Source organism: Nyctereutes procyonoides, unplaced genomic scaffold (genome assembly GCF_905146905.1).
Source record: "Nyctereutes procyonoides isolate TBG_1078 unplaced genomic scaffold, NYPRO_anot_genome, whole genome shotgun sequence".
Lineage (NCBI taxonomy): Eukaryota > Metazoa > Chordata > Mammalia > Carnivora > Canidae > Nyctereutes > Nyctereutes procyonoides.
Window position 1 is genome coordinate 13,616,299 of NW_026575140.1, and position 13,222 is coordinate 13,629,520.

A 13,222-nucleotide genomic window follows, 5' to 3' on the forward strand; every position below is an offset into this window, starting at 1 on the left:
AAGAAAATCTTTGAAAAAAAAATCATTTTAAAAGCTACTTCTAGCTAGTCCTGCCCTGGAACAAATGATTGCCAGAAGAAACCCACTGAACTGGGCAAGGATTATCTCCTGACTCCCTTGGCAACACCCTCACATAAGCTATCTGCAATGTAGGATTCAGTCAGTAGGAGCCAATTACACACAGAAGCAGCAATAACCATTAGTACTATTATCCCCAGGTGACTGAGTAGATCTTCACTGTGGACTGCTGACACATGATCAATGTACAAACACACCTGAAGCTCATTTTTTAAAATGTGCTACCCCTTCAGTTTCATGAGATAGTAATGGGACTGAAATTCAGTACAGGAAACCTGGATTAGCTGTGGTTAATGGGGAAAAAGTCTACAAAGGAAATGGGAGGAAAGGGTCATCTAATTTCCTTATAAAAAAAAAAAAAACACACACAACAGAATTCAAAATAGCTTTCTTTTTTCTTTTTTTTTTTTTTTTAAGATTTTATTTATTTATTCATGAGAGACACACAAAGAGAGGCAGAGACCAGGCAGAGGGAGAAGCAGGCTCCATGCAGGGAGACCGATGTGGGACTCAATCCCAGGACTCCAGGACCATGCCCTGGGCCAAAGGCAGGCGCTAAACCACTGAGTCACCCAGGGATCCCCTCAAAATAGCTTTCAAAGAGTCCCTCATCAGTTATAAAGCTGAAGAGATACCAAAAAAAAAAAAAAAAGTCAATTAGGAGGGTAAGACTGGTTGTATGACACTGTGGTTGAGAGCTCAGCCTCCGGTCTCAAATGATTCTGGACTGGAACCCTGCCTCCAACAACTACAGAATCTCCACAAATTAACAGCGCCTCCCTGAGCCTCAGTTTCCTGGTCGGTGAAATGGGCACAAAGTTAGTATCTACCTCTTAAAGTATTTATGTATAGATTCAAGAAAATAATACATGTGAAACACTTAGCACTGTGCCTTAAATTCAATAATCTATCAATAGGAGCCGTTTATCCTTTTGAAAAAGGTAAAGAACACTTAACATGCAGCATGCATGAGAAGATAGTATGTCTGATATTTAATCCAAAGGACAAACTGGTCCTAAAAGAAAACTGACCTGGTCATTAAAGGGAAACATGTCATCCCAGCATTAGAAACACCTGACTACAGGAACCCAGCAGGTAACATAAAATGGAGCAGCTAAGTTGGGGCCAGGAAAGGGCAAACCCCATCCACTCTGTTCCAGCTCAATGCTGCTGTAAGGAAAGATGGAGGGCAATGACAATTCTCATTTCTAAAGAAAACCAGGAATCCAGATTTTTATGTCAACTCTCCTGATTTTTAAACACTGGCCAAATAAGAACATCTAATGGAAGGCTTGGTTCGGAACTGCCAGTTTGTGAATGCCTGCCCTGGAGCGGGGTCTCAAACCAGAAACTGAAGAAAATCCCAGTGGTTATATAACTGAGGGAACCCCCCCCCACCAACTCCCCTAAAACAGTGTGTCTCAAAGGGGATTTTGGAAAAAAAAATTCTTCTCAGTATAAACTGTCCTAGGTAATGCAGATATTTAGTATTCCCGAACCCCACACACTAAGTACCAGTGGTCTCCTCAAATCTTGTAACAACCAAAATATTTCCCCACACATTTCTGAACACCTCCTATTGACAGCACCACAACCACTAAGAATAACAAAGTTAAATTCAAGAGTTAGTGGGAATGTCAAGAACGTCTCTTCAACCAGCAATAAAATAAGAACAGGGCCAGTCCTGAGTCAACTGAACTAAAATCCCAAATGATCATCAAACAGGAAATCTCACTCAGTAGAAAGATTAAAGCTGGTTGTGGGAAAAAAATCAAAAGGCTAACATCCCTCTATTTCTAGAATTAATTAAGACAGTAGAAAACTGCCTTCTCTTTTTTTCTAGCCATTGCTATAATAGTGTTACTGAACATCATAGTTGTTTTTTTTGTTTTTTTTTTTTAAGATTTTATTTACTTATTCATGAGAGAGACAGAGAGAGAGAGGCAGAGATATAGGCAGAGGGAGAAACAGGCTCCATGCAGGGAGCCCGATGCGGGATTTGATCCTGGGATCATGACCTGAGCCAAAGGCAGATGCTCAACTGCTGAGCCACCCAGGCGTCCCACATCATAGTTTTTCTACCCAGCTTTTTTCCTATAGCCAGAGCTTACAAACAGAACTGCACATGCTTCAGAGAAATCACAGTGGAAGAAATCTAGGCACCCAAAGCACCCACCCTTTGGTAACATTCCTGGATTTTTCTCTTATGGCTCATTCTCCTATTCAAGAGCATGACCAAATTGCCATATGACAAAACAATTCCACAGCCATGTACATACCCAAGTGAAAACACATGTCCACATGAAAACCTGTACATCAATGTTCATAGACACCTTATTTGTAATAGCCAAGAAATGAAAACAATTCCATGTCTATCGAAATGAATGGATCAACAAAACATGGTATATTCATACAGGGGATTACTATTTGGCCATAAAAAGGAATGCAGTACAGAAGCATGAATGAATCTTGAAAACATTATGCTAAGTCAAAGCCAGACAAAAAGGACAAATATCGTATGATGCAATTATATAAAATGTCCAAACAGGCAAACCCAGTAGACACAGAAGATCAATTAGTAGTTGCCTGCAAGTGTGGGAGATAGGTAAGGATGCAGAGCAACTGCATTTCTTTTCTGGAGTGATGAAAATCATCGTGGTTGCAGAGCTTTATGAACTCACAACTCTGTGAATATGCTAAAACCAATGAACTGTGTATTTCAAATAAAAACAGCTCAATAAAACTGTTTCTAAAAAGAAAAAAAGCACATTCAATTTTAAGTCATTAAACTAATACCATTTGTTCCCTTAAAGACTATATAATATTACAGGTCATTTCTGCTGGAAACCCACTTTCTCTCAATCATCTTAATTATTACCCATAAGCCCTTACTCATAATATTTACTTTTTTGAAACAAGCTGATTTTCCTCTTCCTTGGAGTGGCCATTCTCTACGCATTAAAAGTAACCTCACCAGGTACATCTCTTCACCAGAACAGGGGCACATACCAACTATTCAGGCATCTCACCAGGGCCTCAGACCAAGAGATAAAGTCAGACTTCTGACTTTAGACAAGGGAGCTTGTCTTTGTTGTTGTTGATACGAATACATTTACTGTGAATAATTCGGGTGGTCCTTTCTTCTGTTAGTAAAGATACTCAAAATATTATTACACCTAGCTTTTAAATGCTCTTCTCCACACGAGAGCGGCTCCTTTAAAAGTAAAAGGGCTTAAAAGCTGATCAAGATAGATCAGAACTCTGATCATTGTAACACGAGATTCTGATGAAAAATTAGAAACCTTTCCACCTAACATTGTGGCTCTGCCTAATTTTTGTTACTTAAAGTGAAATGCTCAATGCTATCAGAAGGCTGTATACCGAAAAATGTAAAAATCTTAAAAGCCAACAAGGTCTTGTCAACTCCTGTCCAATGAGACTGGGAGGGATGAAATCACCTGCTCAGCCAGGAAGAATGCTGCACAGATGAACGGCTCCTGGAGACCATCTGGTCAAGCACACTGAGAACAGACAAACCACAGAGACAGTCGGGGGCTACTGTCCTCCAGGCCTTTTGTCTGGGTCTCCTACCTTCAGCAGTACACTATGCAGAATTCTAACTTTTCTTTTTTTTAAAGAATTTATTTATTTATTAATGAGAGACACAGAGAGAGGCAGAGACATAGAGGCAGAGAGAGAAGCAGGCCCCATGCAGGAAGCCTGATGCAGGACTCAATCGCGGGTCTTCAGGATCACGCCCTGGGCTGAAGGCAGACACCTAACCGCTGAGCCACCCAGGTGTCCCAAATTCTGACTTTTCTAAAAATTTTTTTTTAATTTATGATAGTTACACACACACACACACACACACACAGAGAGGCAGAGACACAGGCAGAGGGAGAAGCAGGCTCCCTGCACCGGGAGCCCGACGTGGGATTCGATCCCGGGTCTCCAGGATCGCGCCCCGGGCCAAAGGCAGGCGCCAAACCGCTGCGCCACCCAGGGATCCCCTGACTTTTCTATATGGGAGGCAAATGTTGCTAACCTCCACTCACAATGTGTGAGACTCAACAGTAAAGTCTTTTCTCTCTCTCTTCACTCAAGAGACCAAGAAGACAAGAAAAAACTACATGGAAAAATGATGTTTTTCACTCTTACGTTTCATTGCTTCAGGTCATTTCCAATCTATAAGGAAGCGACTAAACAGCAAGCCCTTAAGTAAGTTGATGCCTGCGGCTAGGATTATAAACTTTAACAAGTCTCACCTGAAATCTTTGTGCAGCATAAAATCAAGCTTTTTAACCCTGAGTCATAGCTGGGCCCAGAGTAGTAGGACGGCTTTTGTGAAAGGAGCAGTCCTCCAGGGTTAATGGGTTCTGTGTCCTAGGGGTTTACACTGTCACCACCTCGGTGGAAAACAAGAAGGCTCAGCTGGTAGTGATAGCCCATGATGTGGATCCCATTGAGATGGTTGTCTTCCTGCCTGCCCTGTGTTGTAAGATGGGGGTTCCCTACTGCATTATCAAGGAGAAGGCCAGGCTGGGGCATCTGGTCCATAGGAAGACCTGCACCACTGTCGCCTTCACACAGGTTAACTTGGAAGACAAGGGAGTTCTGGCTAAGCTGGTAGAAGCCATCAGAACCAATTATAATGACAGATATGATGAGATCCACCATCACTGGGGAGGCAACGTCCTGGGTTTGAAGTCAGTGGCTCACATCGCCAAGCTGGAAAAAGCAAAAGCTAAAGAACTGGCCACCAAGCTGGGCTGAGTAGACGCTGTTGAATTTTCTGTACATAAAAATAGTAAAAGGTTCTCTTTCAAAAACATAAAAAATAAAGATAAAAAATAAATAAACTTTAACAATAGCCTACTACTGGAATAGGTGACTAGTAAGTGTGAGGATAAAGGCTGACCTACCCAAATACCCAAGAAAGCTGGATTCAAATGGCTGTCAATGCTGGAGTGGGGACTGGCGGGGCTGTGGGCAGTCGTGGGGAGCATTCAGGGCAAGAAATGGATCAAGAGTTTAGAACAACAGGACTACAGGAATTCAGACACACTGAGCTGACTATTGTGCTTTCTACAACTAAATGTAGAGAACGCTTCTTGTTGTCTCTGATTTCTGCCTCTAATTAAAATCGGGTGTTTGGTTTACTTCATTCCCAAAGCATAAACTTTGGCTTTTTATAGCCCAAGCAGTGTGCTATTTTAAACATGTAAAGGAAATGCATTTTCAGTTACAAACATTTGCTTCTGTGAATCTGTTCTTATTTGCTAGCAAAGGATGTGGGACAGGATGTTTTACCCTCCTGCTCTGGTTTTCCTGTATTGCTTAAATCTGTTTAGAGAGAGAAAAATAAACAAATATAAGTGTTTCTGCTGGACAATTTCTATAAACTGAAGCAACTCCAAAAAATGAAAATGAAAAACATCTGTGGAAAAGTATTACAATAATTTTATATTAATAAATTGTATTCTTACAGATTCTTCCCTTGAAAACACATCCCATGCCAGGCATGTGCTTCCTGCAGCAGATTCTAATGTTTGCACTGATAAAATGTGACCACTTGGACACCTCAGATCAGATGGATTCCTCTTGACCCCATCTTTTCCCACGCACAATTACAACTGGACAAGCTTTCTGAGATGCATTTCAGAAAAATGATCATGCCAACAACCTTGAAGGTCACCTTCTGGACTCATTAAAAAATTTATTCAGAAATTTTCATGTACAACTCTGAGCACTTTTTTAACTCAACAGACATATCTTGTAATCTGTTACATTCCGTTACTGCATTTTATAAGACACTGGAGTGTCTGGGTGGCTCAGCTGATTAAGCATCCAACTCCTGGGGAATCCCTAGTGGCTCAGTGGTTTAGCGCCTGCCTTTGGCCCAGGGCGTGATCTTGGAGTCCTGGGATCGAGTCCCACATCAGGCTCCCTGCATGGAGCCTGCTTCTCCCTCTGCCTGTGTCTCTGCCTCTCTCTCTCCTCTGTGTCTTTCATGAATGAATGAACGAACGAATGAATGAATAAATAAATAAATAAATAAATAAATAAATCTTTTTTAAAAAAGCATCCAACTCTTAGTTTTGGCTCACTCAGATCATGAGCTGAGGGTCATGAAATCAAGTCCCATGTTGGGCTCCATGCTTAAGATCCTCTCTCCCTCTCCCTCTGCACTCCTCCGGTGCACTCTAAATAAATAAATAAAATCTTTAGAAGACACTGATTTTAATCAAATTTCACTTGACCCCCTTTTATAAGGGACTTGGCAGCCCATTCATCTATTGAAAAGGTATTTTACCAACCAGCCCCTCCAGATTCCACCTGTCTTTCAGCTCTCTGTCCTAGATGCTGTTCTGTATAAACACCTCAAGAAAGACACTCTTCTTCATCAAACCTTAATCAGGCTCCTTTGGGTCCTCTTCTCAATTCGGCCTCAATCTTGGCCTCCATCCTTGCTAGGCTTGCATTTTAGCAATTGAGCCCAATTTTAGCAAGAATCCTGCCAGACTAGTTTTAAGAGAATCCTCCAATCTTGATATATGATCACCCTTGATATGTAAGTTTCTCATTTCCCAGCCTTGATGTCTAAGTACTCAGCCTGCCTTCAGCAAGAATCCTGTTAAGTCTGTTTAACAAGAATCTCCCTATCCCTGGTGTCTCTTAGTAAATGTTCATCCTCAGACACCCTCCTGGCTACCTTCATTCTGCTCCTTGACCATAAATCCCCAGCTGTTTTTGCTGTACTGAGAGCTGAGCCTGATCTCTCCCCCTTATGGTGATAGTCTTGCCACCTACTGTAATAATCCTGAGTCTTCCTTACCATTTTACTGTCAGAATGGAGTGTCACAGCAAGCAATGGGAAAGAAGGAGGAATGGGAGATCTGGATATTAATGTCCTTGGCTTCCTCTAGAGAGCCCATCGCTCAAGTGAAGGTCTCAGCTCCTGTCAGGAGGCCCTCCCTTTCAGTGTCAAAACTGTTCCCCTTCTTGGCCCCTCAGGTCTAGGGGAGGTAATACAGCATTATATTACTAGCCCCAAGCACACCACACTATTCTATATCTGGTTTTTCATCACTTAGTGAGTTATTAAACTCTCCCGAAAGAATGCTAATTTGAGGATGCCATCTGTTTCCTGCTGGGTCTCCCTAATACAGATATCATCTCAGCAATTTATCCTTGAGAGCTATTCACTCTTTCCAAGAAAGGAAGACATGAATACAGAACAGTGACGCTTCCACAAGTGACACAGTGACTGAAGCAAGCTGACCTTGGTAAGCTGCCTCTTCTCCTCTAGTTATCTTCATCATTAGAGCAACAGAGTGTTTTCTGAAATAAACATGGTTTTCAACTAGAATCTCTAAGCATCAATAGGGGATTATTTAAAGAAATATTTATTTCTGGGACTCCTGGGTGGCTCAGTGGTTGAGCGTCTGCCTTTGGCTCAGGGCATGATCCTGGGGTCCTGGGATCGAGTCCCACATTGGGCTCTCCGCAGGGAGCCTGCTTCTCCCTCTGCCTCTCTCTTTGGGTCTCTCATGAATAAATAAATAAAATCTTAAAAAAAAAAAGAAATATTTATTTCTGTCTGGTACTTAATCCAGAGTTAATTTTTACAGTAGGACTTTTAATAAATGTAAGAGACACTGTTTAAATAATACCACATACATGCCTGGTAACCCAAGTAAAACCTGCAGAATACTATTTGTCAAATTCAGATTGTAGTAAATTGTGAAATCAATTCAGTGGACCAAAACATTTTTTTAAATGACATATACTACACACAGTCATTAAAACAGCAAATGAGAATTCATCATGCGTAGTAAAGTTAAATATTACACCAAATTTTCTTTTACTTTTTTACATACTTATTATTTATAAATATACTAGGACATACTATAAAACATATTCCTTACTGTGAGTCAACCAAATCTGAAAGCTACTGGTTTGAAGAGAAAACCTTTCAAACAATATAATTATAAGGCTAAAAACATGCTGTTTCATCCTATAGACACTTTTTTTTTAATCCCAATCCTCACTAAAAATAGTTTATTTTGTCACTTGGTATAAAAATTTTATGAAATAATACCACATAGTATAGTACACTATTTCTTCATTCCATTTTCTTTCTTTGCTTTTCTTTTCTTTTTTTGTTTTTTTGTTTATTCATGAGAGACACACAGAGAGAGGCAGACATAGGTAGAGGGAGCCTGATGTGGGACTTGATCCAGGGATCACGATCTGCCAAAGGTAGACGCTCACCACTGAGTCACCCACGTGTCCCTATTTTCTTTTTTTTTATTTATTTGAGGGAGAAAAGGCATGGACAACCAGGGGGGAGAGGCAGAGAAGCAGATACCTCACAGAGCAGGGAGCCTGATGCAGGCTCGATTCCAGGACCCTCGGATCATGACCTGCGCTGAAGGCAGATGCTTAATCAACTAAGCCACCCAGGCACCCCCATTTTAAATGATGATCGCAAACCACAGCTTGAAAACTACTGTCTTAAAATATGATCAGGGCCAGTGTGGAGAGCCCTGTTCACATTATTCTGTTACTCCCATGGCTGCCCTCCTTGGTGTTTGTCATTTCCACCGTGGTAGCAAGCTCTCAAATCCTTTTCCTTCTTAAGTTTCTATGTAATTGCTATGTGACTTCTGCCACCTACTAGCTCCAGTGGGATAGAAAGCCTTGGGGTAAAGAGCAGATGAAGAGCATGCGGCAGAAGCGGACATGGCCCAGCCACATTCCTGCACTCGCCACCACCACACATGCTGAGAGCAGCATCACACATGCTGAGAGCAGCATCTTACCACAAGTCCCTGCTTCTCACAGCTGGGGACTGAGGGCATGTAGAAGCAGTCCTGAGCCAGTGACAGGCGGGAGCTGTAAGAAAACAATCCCAGTCTCCTTGCCCTGGCCATGTTCTTCACCACCTCCCTGAGATACCAAGCAGAACCAAGTGAGCACCAGCCAATAATGGCAATAACCTGCTAGATATATAAGATATACATCTTACCCAGGCTTCCTTCCTCACGTCTTCCACCTCCCTACTGGAGCTTCCTGAAGTCACCTCCCATGATAATAACTTGTACTCAAACCTTTGTCTCGGGGTCTGCTTTGGGTAAACACAAACTAGATGAGCACACAAGCTTATATAGCACTGTTTGGAGCCAGGGCTACAAAGATGAGAAAGGCCTGTCCTAGAAAAGCTCATAATGTGATAGGAAAACCAAAGATTTTTTTTTAAAAAAATTTTGTTATGTAATGTAAAAAACAAAACTTTACTATCCATAGCAACGAGGTAGGTAGGTATGCTCAGGAAGAGAAGGAAGAAGTGACAAGCTGTGTGAATGACAGGTCAGAGAAGCCCCCAGAGGTGATCTGCTCCACCCCTAACCCTAGGACACAGCCCTCCCCACAGGAGTCAGTGGTTGATGGGCGCTGCCGATGGGCCAGTCCATGTTACCATCACTGTAGGCTAGCGCACCTTGGCTTCTCATATTTACTCTGATGCTTTACACCATACACACAGGTTATGAAGAAGGAAATTTGTATTTCCCCCAAAGGAAAAAAAGTCTAGTCTTCAGCTAAAAATAACTCAAGGAATATGGAAAACACAAAGAGAGGAAAACTATTAAATTCCCCATAACGTGTTAATAGAATTATTTGTAAATCAGCTTTGACCTTCCTATGTTCCTTTGAGGTCCTTGCGGGGTGGGACTGAGCGCTCAACCCTGATCTTTACTAGAAGTGCTAATAAACTGCTGATATTTTTATTCAAAAATTATTTTTAAGTGTAAAGTCTACTACATGTTCGGCTCTGTGGTCAACACTGGAAATCAGGGGACGCCTGGGTGGCTCAGCGGTTGAGCATCTGCCTTTGGCTCAGGACATGATCCTGGGGTCCTGGGATCGAGACCCGCATCGGGCTCCCCATGGGGAGCCTGCTTCTCCCTATGCCTGTGTCTCTGCCTCTCTCTCTGTGTATCTCATGAATAAATAAATAAAATCTTTAAAAACAACAACAACATTGTAAATCAGCACTTTTTTAAGGCTGGAATCAACTAAGAAATTTTTCTTTGCATCTCCATTTTGGTAACTATTTCTGCAAAGGCAAAGCAGCAGCATAATGCCTGCTTTCAGAAAACAAGTCAGGCCAGCTACAGTTAAAGTGAGTGCTTGTACTGAAAACAGCTTCTCAACATGCCAGGCATACCTGAGCCTGAGACCAGAACACTCACCCAGACCCAGCAGGGAGTGATGGCAGAGGTGCAGGAACAGTAGCCTGTGGCTTTTCTTTCTCATTTTGCTTGAAGAATGATTTGGCTTCTTTAGATGTAGCATCCACTTCCTTAGTCACCCTGTGCCAAGGAAGGAGACATCAAGTTTACAAGAATAAAAAGAGAGAAACAAAATCTAAGCAAAGGGGGCAGCCCAGGTGGCTCAGCAGTTTAGCGCTGCCTTCAGCCCAGGGCCTGATCCTGGAAGACCCGGGATAGAGTCCCACGTCGGGCTCCCTGCACAGAGCCTGCTTCTCCCTCTGCCTGTGTCTCTGCCCCTCTCTCTCTGTGTCTCTCATTAATAAAGAAATAAAATCTTTAAAAATTTTCAAAATCTAAGGAAAGGGAATAAGTGACAATAAGGAAAACACACAATTGGCTCCCAATGAGTTCTGGCGGCTAAGGTTTCTGATTTAAGTCTACTACAACAGTTCTAAATAAATTTCCTTTACTAAAGGAATTAACAACGTATGTACCTATCTCCCTAAAATCTCCCCATTACTTCTGTCAGCTTCTACATACTCCAGTGGTCACTGCTGAGTCACAGTCCCTGGGGGCTGTGGACAGGACGGCTGAGAGAGCTCTCCCACTCCACCTCACATGTAGATTAGGACTCACATTTAAGGTCTGGGGAGGAATGGGGAGATGGAATATTTGGGAGAAAAATACTAACATTTCAAGAAGAGCAACTATATAATCTGGAAATATTCTGCAGAATGCTCCTGTTTCACAGCTAAAATAACCCAAAGATGAAACAAAATGCCTTAAAACTGGCTAAACAACACTCATTTGGGAGTGAAAAAAAGCTATAAAGAATCCTGTCTGATTTCAAATCTGGAAAAATGGTCCTCAATAAAACTGATTCCTAAAGGATCAAGTAAGGTTACAGTGTCTGAGATTCCTACTAACGAGAGGACAAGTGTCCAATGCCTGCTTAGTCTTGCCAAGTCAACAAAAACATCTGAGGAATTCTGTAGAAATTCCAATCTATCTGTAGGAGGGTTCAAGATTAAGGTCATTGCACCATGAGCATTCAACCAGGTCCTCCAGATTAAACGGGCCAAGAATACTGACAGGTGAATTGGATAAATTCCAACTTTGCAGGAATGTAAGTCTCTGCCTCTTCTCTCCTTCCGACTAGGCCTCTTGGGAGCAGCAGTAAGTTTTCTTATTGAGAGCCATCTCACTCCTGCACTCCGTACGGTGTCACTGACTCCAGGAGCACAGAGTGAGTTTGAGAGTCCTGTATTGAGAACCTTCCCTGGGAAACACTGGCAAGTTAATCTTGAGGAGTGATTAAACACTACACCAGCTTCTGTTACTCCCCTGCCCATGTTCTTGCAATGGCTCGGTCTTACTCAGGATGAGACAGCAATTGCTGAACCTCCTGTTCGAGGCCCTCTAAAATCTGGTCCTACTCTTTACTAGGCTTAATTTGTGCATCTCTCACTCTCCCCAATGAACTTCTCAGTAACAGGAGCCAAGAGCCAAAAATAAGAGAGAGAATTTATACCAGAGATCAGACCATCATTCAGCAAATATACATTCCTTCCTGACTGACCAAGAAGAAACTTGTCTAATCCACTGATTCGTTGAACCTGGGTGCACGCTTTGATAGTCAATGAGATGTCAGCTGATCTGACAGAAAAAGCAGCTTTAATATTGTGCTATTTCATTAGTCCCTTGAGTTCCTCCCCTTAGCCCTGTATTCTTACACCTCAGGTACCAGCTAGTCCAAGATGGCTGAAGGACACACACTGAAGATCTGAATCCACCCAGCAGCTTGGAGCTAAACCCAGATTGGCTGAACCCCAGACACCTGGAAACACACAGGCAATAAACAAATGCTTATTATTGTATACCACTGAGGTTTGGCATGGCTTGTCATACAGCATTTCTGTAACAACAGCTGATACATTTATATTCATGAACAAGAAATCAGAAATCTAAGGAACTAAGTTACCTTCCCAGAATTAGGAAGAGATTAAGTAGCAATGCTAGAGAGAATCCTGGAGTAGATTCTATAACCCAAAGATGGTTGCCACAAGCCATTCTACATGCTCTTCCAAAACCGGACATCATCCCAGTGAGAAAGAATTATATATGTCACCCCTTCCACCTCCCTGCTTAAAACTAGGTGGGTCTTTGTGGCTGCCAATTCACAGAGTTCAGTGGGAGTGTCAGTACATGACTTTGAGGCTGGCTGGTAAAAGACGACACAGCTCTTACCTGGTGCTCTCTTAAGAATGCAACCTTGAAACCTCAAGTTAGCCTGGCTACTCTGGATCTCCCATGCTACACACAATACCTGGGAAGTCTACAGAGGAAGAAATGCCTGAGGAGACTATCCCAGTCCAGGCCCAAGACATGGAAGCAAGGAAGTCTTCGAGATGGCTCCACATCCAGCCACTAATTCCAACTGCATGACAGATCCTGAGCAAGAGCTGCCAGAGCCCAGCTACCCTCCACAACTATGGAAAATGACAAGAACACAATTGTTTTAAGCCACTAAACTTTGGAGTAACTTACAGTGTTACACAGACGATCAAAATAAACCCACATCCAGACCTAAAGCTTAATGCAGAATCCCAGGGTTACTGAACTAGAAAAAAGGTGCTTTAAATCTCCTTGCCCTGGGTAGAATCTGAGACAGCTCATGAAAATAAGTGGACACTTGCACTTAGAAATGACGGTCTAAACACATGCTTTATTCTCTGCTCCCTACCAAAACCCTACTAAACAGTGGTAAATAAATTTACAAAGGCAAAATTATTAAGGATATGGAGAAAAGATGTAACAGAAAAAAGATGCTAATCAAATTTTCTGAAGGTAGGAAGTAAACAGACACG

General features: G+C 42.2%; 1 protein-coding gene across 2 annotated transcripts in view; it reads right to left on the reverse strand.

Moving 5' to 3' along the window:
- CFDP1 (craniofacial development protein 1) overlaps nt 1–13,222 on the reverse strand; it is a 128,891-nt gene that overhangs the window by 94,072 nt on the left and 21,597 nt on the right. For both annotated transcript variants that reach the window (XM_055306430.1, XM_055306431.1), the window contains exon 5: nt 10,335–10,454. In XM_055306430.1, the coding sequence (XP_055162405.1) occupies nt 10,335–10,454 (120 nt within the window). The remainder of the gene's footprint in view (nt 1–10,334; nt 10,455–13,222) is intronic.